This window comes from Coregonus clupeaformis, chromosome 27 (genome assembly GCF_020615455.1).
Source record: "Coregonus clupeaformis isolate EN_2021a chromosome 27, ASM2061545v1, whole genome shotgun sequence".
Taxonomy (NCBI): Eukaryota; Metazoa; Chordata; class Actinopteri; order Salmoniformes; family Salmonidae; genus Coregonus; species Coregonus clupeaformis.
This window is the reverse complement of record NC_059218.1, coordinates 15,860,018-15,871,748: the sequence shown is the minus strand read 5'-3', so window position 1 is coordinate 15,871,748 and position 11,731 is coordinate 15,860,018. Positions and strand designations below refer to the sequence as shown.

General features: G+C 46.3%; 1 protein-coding gene across 1 annotated transcript; it reads left to right on the top strand.

Moving 5' to 3' along the window:
• Positions 1-1,279: 1,279 nt before the first annotated feature.
• LOC121542192 (uncharacterized protein C2orf42 homolog) lies at positions 1,280-11,516 on the top strand. The gene is given in 11 exon segments (XM_045208275.1): positions 1,280-1,288; positions 3,304-3,457; positions 3,460-3,534; positions 3,588-3,805; positions 3,870-4,113; positions 4,304-4,405; positions 5,218-5,316; positions 5,400-5,507; positions 6,038-6,138; positions 10,081-10,245; positions 10,948-11,516. Coding segments are annotated over 11 exon segments (1,560 nt in total). The 3' UTR covers positions 11,233-11,516.
• The last annotated feature ends 215 nt before the right edge of the window (positions 11,517-11,731 follow it).

The window sequence follows — 11,731 nt, the reverse complement described above, 5'->3', positions numbered from 1 at the left end:
TAACAAAATATACTGAACAAAAATATAAACACAACGTGCAAGAATTTCAAAGATTTTACTGAGTTATCTAAGAAAATCTGTCAATTGAAATACATTTATTAGGCCATAATAAATGGATTTCAAATGACTGAGAATACATCTGTTGGTCACAGATGCCTTAAAAAAGAGGTAGGGGCGTTGATCACAAAACCAGTCAGTATCTGGTGTGATCACCATTTGCCTCATGCAGTGTGACACATCTCCTTCGCATAGAGTTGATCAGGCTGTTGATTGTGGCCTGTGGAATGTTGTCCCTCTCCTCTTTAATGGCTGTGCGAAGTTGCTTAATATTGGTGGGAACTGGAACACACTGTCGTACGCGTCGATCCAGAGCATCCCAAACATGCTCAATGGGTGACATGTCTGGTGAGTATGCAGGCCGTGGTAGAACTGGGCCATTTTCAGGTTCCAGGAATTGTGTACAGATCCTTGTGACATTGGGTTGTGCATTATCATGCTGAAACATGAGGTGATGGTGGCGGATGAATGACACGACAATGGGCCTCAGGATCTCGTCACGTTATCTCTGTGCATTCAAATTTCCATCGAAACTATATGAAATTATGTTCGTTGTCCGTAGCTAATGCCTGCCCATACCATTGCCCCATGGTGGCGGTGGGGTTATCTGTTCACAACGTTGACATCGGCAAACCGCTTGCCCACACGACGCCATACACATGGTCTGCGGTTGTGACGCCAGTTGGACGTACTGCCAAATTCTCTAAAACGATGTTGGAGTTGGCTTATGGTAGAGACATTAACATTGAATTATCTGGCAACAGATCTGGTGTACATTCCTGCAGTCAGCATGCCAATTGCACGCTCCCTCAAAACTTGATACATCTGTGGCATTGTGTTGTGTGACAAAACTGCACATTTCAGTGTGGCCTTTTATTGTCCCGAGCACAAGGTGCACCTGTGTAGTGATCATGCTGTTTAATCAGCTTTTTGATATGCCAAAACTGTCAGGTGTGTGGATTATCTTGGCAAAGGAGACATTTTGTTCAGTGTAGCTCCCATGGTTCTCATCTTGGCCCTGTGACCAACGACCCAAACATAAGGCTCATTACAGGCGCAATGCGGAGACACGGATGTAAGGAGGAATGGCGACGGTCGAGAGGCTTGTGAATAGAAACTGAAACCCGCCATACAGCGGCATGATCATAGGTAGTGAAACAACATAGGTATCCAGTCAGCTGTAACCAATCATGGCCAAACACGCATGGAACAGTAGATTGCGATGCGTCTGGTATACATACAGTGGGGAAAAAAAGTACTTAGTCAGCCACCAATTGTGCAAGTTCTCCCACTTAAAAAGATGAGAGAGGCCTGTAATTTTCATCATAGGTACACGTCAACTATGACAGACAAATTGAGGGAAAAAAAAATAAGAAAATCACATTGTAGGATTTTAATGAATTTATTTGCAAATTATGGTGGGAAATAAGTATTTGGTCACCTACAAACAAGCAAGATTTCTGGCTCTCTCAGACCTGTAATCCTTCTTTAAGAGGCTCCTCTGTCCTCCACTTGTTACCTGTATTAATGGCACCTGTTTGAAATTGTTATCAGTATAAAAGACACCTGTCCACAACCTCAAACAGTCACACTCCAAACTCCACTATGGCCAAGACCAAAGAGCTGTCAAAGGACACCAGAAACAAAATTGTAGACCTGCACCAGGCTGGGAAGACTGAATCTGCAATAGGTAAGCAGCTTGGTTTGAAGAAATCAACTGTGGGAGCAATTATTTGGAAATGGAAGACATACAAGACCACTGATAATCTCCCTCGATCTGGGGCTCCACGCAAGATCTCACCCTGTGGGGTCAAAATGATCACAAGAACGGTGAGCAAAAATCCCAGAACCACACGGGGGGACCTAGTGAATGACCTGCAGAGAGCTGGGACCAAAGTAACAAAGCCTACCATCAGTAACACACTACGCCGCCAGGGACTCAAATCCTGCAGTGCCAGACATGTCCCCCTGCTTAAGCCAGTACATGTCCAGGCCCGTCTGAAGTTTGCTAGAGTGCATTTGGATGATCCAGAAGAGGATTGGGAGAATGTCATATGGTCAGATGAAACCAAAATATAACTTTTTGGTAAAAACTCAACTCGTCGTGTTTGGAGGACAAAGAATGCTGAGTTGCATCCAAAGAACACCATACCTACTGTGAAGCATGGGGGTGGAAACATCATGCTTTGGGGCTGTTTTTCTGCAAAGGGACCAGGACGACTGATCCGTGTAAAGGAAAGAATTAATGGGGCCATGTATCGTGAGATTTTGAGTGAAAACCTCCTTCCACCAGCAAGGGCATTGAAGATGAAACGTGGCTGGGTCTTTCAGCATGACAATGATCCCAAACACACCGCCCGGGCAACGAAGGAGTGGCTTCGTAAGAAGCATTTCAAGGTCCTGGAGTGGCCTAGCCAGTCTCCAGATCTCAACCCCATAGAAAATCTTTGGAGGGAGTTGAAAGTCCGTGTTGCCCAGTGACAGGCCCAAAACATCACTGCTATAGAGGAGATCTGCATGGAGGAATGGGCCAAAATACCAGCAACAGTGTGTGAAAACCTTGTGAAGACTTACAGAAAACGTTTGACCTGTGTCATTGCCAACAAAGGGTATATAACAAAGTATTGAGAAACTTTTGTTATTGACCAAATACTTATTTTCCACCATAATTTGCAAATAAATTCATTAAAAATCCTACAATGTGATTTTCAGGAAATTTTTTTCTCATTTTGTCTGTCATAGTTGACGTGTACCTACGATGAAAATGAAAGGCCTCTCTCATCTTTTTAAGTGGGAGAACTTGCACAATCGGTGGCTGACTAAATACTTTTTTTCCCCACTGTAATTATGGACACATTTTACGCAACGTTATTGTTCACTTCAGGGACAATGTCATCCTAAATAAATGGGGTTTTCTATTCCTTTCTTATGAAAGTTACATGAGTTGATAAATAACAGGTGTTTCATGATAAATTATTTGCCATATTGTATAATAAAAAAAAAATACTATGTCTGATTAAATAAGTAAATTCGATATAGGCCTACAAGTGCTTCACTGGAACAAAATATTGCATTATGGCCTAAGTTATTTTTTGATCACATTGATTGCAGTATTATCTACTTAGTAAAATTAGATCACTCTGTGTCTGTGCTCTTTTCATACTTAGTTTTCCAGACTGCCCAAAATGGAGTCTGGGGTGGCAGTGACCTCACCCCCCCACACTGGTGGTCTCCCCCACATCACAGACCCCTGTCCCTACACTGCCCAACCTCTGCTCCAAGCAGAGAAAGAGCAGCAAGACTGCTACCAGCACCACCCCATCCTTCCTTTCCAACCTGGGCAAGCCCACCCTACCGGGGATCAGGAAGTGTCTCCAGTGTGGCGTTTACAACGGGACTCGTAGCTCAGCTGCAAGAAAATGGCCTGTGGCATTGTCTTCTGAGCCGGGGGGTGTAAGAGAGGGCGGTGGAGGTGGTGTGGGTGGTGATCAACAGAGGAGGGGAAGAGGGAGAGGGAGATGAAGGTAGAGGTGGTGGATCTTCAGGTGGACATGCACAGGTGTTCTCTGTCTGGCAAGGGAGGGGGGCGAGAGTGGCGGCAACACAGCGGGGGTTCGTAGAGCTCGTCCCCACGGAAACAGCCATTGCCACGAGCGACGAGGAGACCCTGGTGACCCGGGACAACGAGGGCCGCTGCTTCCTGCCCACCTGTCGCCACGCCCAGGGTAAAAGGACAGGCCAGAGCCAATCGCAGCAGGCTGCTGTTCGGACCAACACCCTCTCCAAGCAGGTTTTCCAATTCTGTCACTCCCTGTGTCCACGTGAAGCAAGGCATGGAGTGCCATACGCAGGCCACCCCTCTCCCTCTGAAGAGTTCCATTCTGGAGGGGCTGAAGGCCTCAGCCGAGGCCAGGGAAGAGCTCTGGAGGCTGGCTACTGAGTCCCCGGGACCCCTGGTCCAGAGGGTGAACAAAAATACCCTGGTGGTGAAATGTAACAGTGGACCAAGTCATCCTCTGAGGCTGCTTCACCTGACTATAGGTGCTGGGGGGAAGGGTGAGGGTAGGGGCAGAGAGGGCGCTGTGTTTCTGTCAGGAGAGTGTCAGAGGGGGTACGGTGGGTGGAAGGGGAGCCATGGAGACCTCTCAGGATGGGGATGGGGAGGTGAGAGGGTCCTCAGGTGTCGTCTCCTCTGGTGTCTTACCCGACTCCATCTCTCGGCCTGGTCCTGGTTCTGGCCCTGCAGCTCCATACCTCTGCCTCCACTTCTATGCCTGTGTCTGTGCCTTCGCCAACGATGAGAAACTGGCCTCAGAGTTCACACGTTTCCTCAACTACAGCTCCAATGGTAGGTCTCTAGGAGCGGGATTGGTGTGTGTGTGATCTTTGCACTTTGTGTAATACGTCATATGGTGTGTGTGTATGTGCAATGCAGTGCATGTAAGAGAAAGTGAATTGCCTCCCTGTCATTTGTACTGTAGGTGTGCAACGGAATGCTGACTGCACAGTTCTTGTGTCTCCAACCCATCTCAACTGTCTGAACCAATCACTGCTCACAAAACTAAAACGCTCCGTCTGGAGGAGCACGTCATTGGTGAGCTGCCCTTTTAATCACACTGTTCATCAAATAGAAGTGCCTCATCATCGAAATAGGACCTGTGTGTTCTTTGAGAGCTGCCTGAGCACGTTTTTTCTCTCTCAATCTGTCCTCTCTTTCTTCTTTGTGACTGTCTCTCTCTGTATCTCCTTTCTTCCTCCTTTTCCTGTGTCTCGCCCCTCTCTCTCTCTCTTCCCTCTCTCTCCTCCCTGTCCCCACTCCTCCCTCCATCCCCAGCTCCCCCAGCTATATGTCCTGTAGGGATAGGGGTAGGGGTGGGTAGAGAGTGGGGGCAGCCCCCCAGCCATAGGAGGCCTGGTCAGAGGAAACCTCCTGGTCCTGGTGCTCGTTTCTACTGGACTCAAGAAGCCAGGTGCTGCCTGCCTGCCTGCCTGTCTCCCTACTGTGTTTCTCTGTCTCTCACCAACTGTTTCTGTCCTGTCCATCTTTCTTTCTTTCTTTCTTTCTTTCTTATGAGTATCTAATTAACCACAGCATCTTGAGCATTAAAACGTTATATTATATTACTCTATCTCTTTAAATATGACGCGTGTGTGTGTCAGGGAACAGCCAGCCTGAGAGCCTGGTGAACCTGGGGTTCCAGCAGTGGCTAGCCAGCGTTACAGAGAGGATCCACCAGACCATGCACTACCAGTTTGACAGTAACACACATACACAGCCCTCCGCCCCTCTGAGTTTGTTTAATTGATGATGATGATGATGATGAAGATGTTGTTGTCTCCAGGTAAGCCGGAGGCTCTGGTGTTCAAGGTTCCCCAGGTGTTCTTCAACGCCCTGCAGCACTGTCTGTCCCTGGGATCCAAGAAGAGACGGCTGCCCAACGCTACCTCTGGTAAACCTTAACGAGAACCACAACCCAAACCTAACCCAACCCCAACCCTAATGCAACTACAACTCCACAAATGAGCCTACTCTAAACCTAACATAGCCTGGGGAACTTTTCTGCAGAAAAATGCCAAAAATACGGTCTAGAGTCTAGATGGAAGCTAGTTGAAGCATTGCCACCTAACAAACCAATCAAATATTTTTTTACTGACTTGCAACAAACTAGCTAGGATAAGATACAAAAATAACACAGCATAGGCTACTAAGTCTTTGCCCAACCCATTAGGAAAAGAGGCACAGACAAAACGTAATATAATTTCTACTCAGGGCCAATCAAAAGCGAGCGTTAACAGCCAGCACACCCATTCAAAGAAAAAGTACTGAAGTTCTCCAGACTTCCAATATTTGGACGGATGGCCTCACAAGACTAATCCTAAAACAACTACAGGTAAACCTTAACACAATCCCGACACGAACCACAACCCTAATGCAACCACAACTTTTAGGTAAAAACATATTTTTGTTTTCTTTGGTCAGCGTTTGTGAGAAATGATGATCTGCCCCATGGCTCCTTCTCAAAGTACACCTGGCACATCACCAACCTGATGCAGGTCAAACAAATATTTGACACCCCAGAGGCACGTAGCCTAGCGGTAAAGAGAGTTGCTGATTCGAATCCCAGAGCTGACTAGGTGAAAAATAAATCTATCGATGTGCCCTTGAAAGTCGCTCTGGATAAGAGCATCTGCTAAAATGTTAACGGTCCTTTCACTCTCTTTTATGTCACTCCCCCATCCCTCTTTGAGCTCTCTTTTATTTCATCTACTTACAAAGTTCTCAAACTTCTTATGTCAGTGTGTTGAGAAGCTTTTCTTGGATTGTGCCCAAGAAAGCGAAGGTAACCTGCCTAAATGACTACCGCCCCATAGCACTCACGTCGGTAGCCATGAAGTGCTTTGAAAGGCTGGTCATGTCTCACATCAACACCATCATCCCGGAAACACTAGACCCACTCCAATTCGCATACCGCCCCAACAGATCCACAGATGACGCAATCTCAATCGCACTCCACATTGCCCTTTCCCACCTGGACAAAAGGAACACCTATCTGAGAATGCTGTTCATTGACTACAGCTCAGCGTTCAACACCATAGTGCCCACAAAGCTCATCACTAAGCCAAGGACCCTGGGACTAAACACCTCCCTCTGCAACTGGATCCTGGACTTCCTGACGGGCCGCCCCCAGGTGGTAAGGGTAGTTAACAACACATCTGCCACACTGATCATCAACACAGGGGCCCCTCAGGGGTGCGTGCTTAAAACCCCTCCTGTACTCCCTGTTTACCCACGACTGCGTGGCCAAGCACGACTCCAACACCATCATTAAGTTTGCTGATGACACAGCGGTGGTAGGCCTGATCACCGACAACGATGAGACAGCCTATAGGGAGGAGGTCAGAGACCTGGCAGTGTGGTGCCAGGACAACAACCTCTCTCTCAACATGAGCAAGACAAAGGAGATGATCGTGGACTACAGGAAAAGGAGGGCCGAACACGCCCCCATTCACATTGACGGGGCTGTAGTGGAGCGGGTCGAGAGTTTCAAGTTCCTTGGTGTACACATCACCAACAAACTATCATGGTCCAAACACACCAAGAAAGTTGTGAAGAGGGCACGACAACGCCTTTTTCCCCCCCAGGAGACTGAAAAGATTTGGCATGGGTCCCCAGATCCTCAAACAGTCCTACAGCTGCACCATCGAGAGCATCCTGACCGGTTGCATCACCGCCTGGTATGGCAACTGCTCGGCATCCGACCGTAAGGCGCTATAGAGGGTAGTGTGTACAGCCCAGTACATCACTGGGGCCAAGCTTCCTGTCATCCAGGACCTATACACAGTGAGGGAAAAACGTATTTGATCCCCTGCTGATTTTGTACGTTTGCCCACTGACAAAGAGATGACCAGTCTATAATTTTAATGGTAGGTTTATTTGAACAGTGAGAGACAGAATAACAACAAACAAATCCAGAAAAACGCATGTCAAAAATGTTATAAATTGATTTGCATTTTAATGAGGGAAATAAGTATTTGACCCCCCCTCAATCAGAAAGATTTCTGGCTCCCAGGTGTCTTTTAGACAGGTAACGAGCTGAGATTAGGAGCACACTCTTAAAGGGAGTGCTCCTAATCTCAGTTTGTTACCTGTATAAAAGACACCTGTCCACAGAAGCAATCAATCAATCAGATTCCAAACTCTCCACCATGGCCAAGACCAAAGAGCTCTCCAAGGATGTCAGGGACAAGATTGTAGACCTACACAAGGCTGGAATGGGCTACAAGACCATCGCCAAGCAGCTTGGTGAGAAGGTGACAACAGTTGGTGCGATTATTCGCAAATGGAAGAAACACAAAAGACCTGTCAATCTCCCTCAGCCTGGGGCTCCATGCAAGTTCTCACCTCGTGGAGTTGCAATGATCATGAGAGCGGTGAGGAATCAGCCCAGAACTACATGGGAGGATCTTGTCAATGATCTCAAGGCAGCTGGGACCATAGTCACCAAGAAAACAATTGGTAACACACTATGCCGTGAAGGACTGAAATCCTGCAGCGCCCGCAAGGTCCCCCTGCTCAAGAAACACATATACATGCCCGTCTGAAGTTTGCCAATGAACATCTGAATGATTCAGAGGAGAACTGGGTGAAAGTGTTGTGGTCAGATGAGACCAAAATGGAGCTCTTTGGCATCAACTCAACTCGCCGTGTTTGGAGGAGGAGGAATGCTGCCCATGACCCCAAGAACACCATCCCCACCGTCAAACATGGAGGTGGAAACATTATGCTTTGGGGGTGTTTTTCTGCTAAGGGGACAGGACAACTTCACCGCATCAAAGGGACGATGGACGGGGCCATGTACCGTCAAATCTTGGGTGAGAACCTCCTTCCCTCAGCCAGGGCATTGAAAATGGATCGTGGATGGGTATTCCAGCATGACAATGACCCAAAACACACGGCCAAGACAACAAAGGAGTGGCTCAAGAAGAAGCACATTAAGGTCCTGGAGTGGCCTAGCCAGTCTCCAGACCTTAATCCCATAGAAAATCTGTGGAGGGAGCTGAAGGTTCGAGTTGCCAAACGTCAGCCTCGAAACCTTAATGACTTGGAGATGATCTGCAAAGAGGAGTGGAACAAAATCCCTCCTGAGATGTGTGCAAACCTGGTGGCCAACTACAAGAAACGTCTGACCTCTGTGATTGCCAACAAGGGTTTTGCCACCAAGTATTAAGTCATGTTTTGCAGAGGGGTCAAATACTTATTTCCCTCTTTAAAATGCAAATCAATTTATAACATTTTTGACATGCGTTTTTCTGGATTATTTTGTTGTTATTCTGTCTCTCACTGTTCAAATAAACCTACCATTAAAATTATAGACTGATCATGTCTTTGTCAGTGGGAAAACGTACAACATCAGCAGGGGATCAAATACTTTTTTCCCTCACTGTACTAGGCGGTGACAGAGGAAGGCCATAGACTGTTCTCTCTGCTACCGCACGGCAAGCGGTACCAGAGCGCCAAGTCTAGGTCCAAAAGGCTCCTTAACAACAGATTATTTCACTTATAATTCACTATATCACAATTCCAGTGGGTCAGAAGTTTACAGACACTAAGTTGACTGTGCCTTTAAACAGCTTGGAAAATTCCAGAAAATGTCATGGCTTTAGAAGCTTCTGATAGGCTAATTGACATAATTTGAGTCAATTGGAGGTGTACCTGTGGATGTATTTCAAGGCCTACCTTTAAACTCAGTGCCTCTTTGCTTGACATCATGGGAAAATCAAAAGAAATCAGCCAAGACCTCAGAAAAAAATTGTAGACCTCCACAAGTCTGGTTCATCCTTGGGAGCAATTTCCAAACGCCTGAAGGTACCACGTTCATCTGTACAAACAATAGTACGCAAGTATAAACACCATGGGACCACGCAGCCGTCATACCGCTCAGGAAGGAGACGCGTTCTGTCTCCTAGAGATGAACGTACTTTGGTGCGAAAAGTGCAAATCAATCCCAGAACAACAGCAAAGGACCTTGTGAAGATGCTGTAGGAAACGGGTACAAATGTATCTATATCCACAGTAAAACGAGTCCTATATCGACATAACCTGAAAGGAATCTCAGCAAGGAAGAAGCCACTGCTCCAAAACCGCCATAAAAAAAAGGGGAAAGCTTGCAAGCCGAAGAACACCATCCCAACCGTGAAGCACGGGGGTGGCAGCATCATGCTGTGGGGGTGCTTTGCTGCAGGAGGGACTGGTGCACTTCACAAAATAGATGGTATCATGAGGAAGGAATATTATGTGGATATCTTGAAGCTGAAATAAATCATTCTCTCTACTATTATTCTGACATTTCACTTTCTTAAAATAAAGTGGTGATCTTAACTGACCTAAGACAGGGAATTTTTACTAGGATTAAATGACAGGAATTGTGAAAAACTGAGTTTAAATGTATTTGGCTAAGGTGTATGTAAACTTCTGACTTCAACTGTATCCCTCTCGCTCTCTGTCCTCCTCTGGCTGTGTAGCTGGCCCTGGAGTCGACCCAGAGTGTTGTGAAGAACATTGATGGTTCCTACTCTCCGTTCCGCTGTCTCGAACCCCCACTCCTGACCCCACTGAGGGCTACAGCCGCACGGACAGGCCAAACGACCCCTGGAGCTACGCACCTTCCTCAAAGTTGGTCAATATCTGTGAGTGAGTGAGTGAGTGAGTGAGTGAGTGAGTGAGTGAGTGTGTGTATGCGTATCAGGGATCATCAACTAGATTCAGCTATGGGAGTTTTCTTGAGCGGATGGTAGGAGGGCCAGAAAATAATTACAAATAATTTGTAGACTGCAAATTGACCACAAGAAGCCCGAACAGATATTTGACTAAAACATAATAATTTCAAACCTTGTTTGCATTTGTATATGATCATGTCTCTTTATTATGCGTGGGAATACTTGGGAAGAGATTTCCAAAAATAAAATCACTTGGAGCTAATTTCCTGGTGTCTTTTATGCCCCCCTAAAAAAATGCTATGATCGATAATGTCAAAAGCTGCACTGAAGTCTAACAAGACAGCCCCCACAATCATTATATCATTAATTTCTCTCAGCCAATCATCAGTCATTTGTGTAAGTGCTGTGCTTATTGAGTTATCCTTCCCTATAAGCTGAAAGTCTGTTGTCAGTTTGTTTACTGTGAAATAACATTGTATCTGGCCAAACACCATTTTTTCCTGAAGTTTACTAAGGGTTGGTAACAGGCTGATTGGTCGGCTATTTGAGCCAGTAAAGGGGGCTTTACTATTCTTGGATAGCTGAATGATTTTAGCTTCCCTCCAGGCCTGAGGGCACACACTTTTTAGTAGGCTTACATTGAGCTGGGCTGGGCCGTGCTGGGCTGGTGAGTGTGTGATGTCATATGAACTGATTTCTCACTTTGTGATAGAGTGGATCCCAGACATCCTGCCTCGCTGTCGTGTCGGAGAGCTCCACATCCGCTTCCAGTATGGGCACCAGCACGGAAGACAGCCGGAATACTGCGACGGAACACCGGGACACACCGGAGGGGTAGGGGGGGGCAGAGAGGGGTTGTCGCAAGTCATCATCATCATCAGACTCCTCCCAACCCAAACTGACTGTAGAAACACTGCAGTTAACTGTCCCGTGAGATATCACTGGAGGATCTGTTAGTTAGAAGTTCTGGAATTATGGTAATCTACAGGACTGTTTTTAGATAGAGAAATAGAGAGAGATGAGGGGAAAACATTTTAGAGAGATGGAAAGAGAGATGATGGAGAGTGAAAGAGTGTTGGGGAATGGACTTTTGCTGATGGCCAACCATTTTCTTTTTTTGTATCACTATTTGTTCAATCTTCTCCCAAGTTACTCCATGTCCCTTCCAATGCAGCTACCATGGATTTGTGTTTTTTTACGCTATTACGTGACTTCTACGTATCAAATCAATTCGCAGGTGCTTGATAACATTAGCTACTGGATGATTGCAGCTCACTCTGTATAGAACTAGCATCTGAATGTCATATCAAATCATTGGGATAATCAAATGACCAAATGTATGTGAGGCTTATGTGTGTCTGAAGGGTTAATTAATGACATCTGATTACCTTGTGTGTGTGGGTGTTTGCAAAGCAGTGTGTAATGTTTAAGAACTTTCTGATGTGTAGTTATCTCT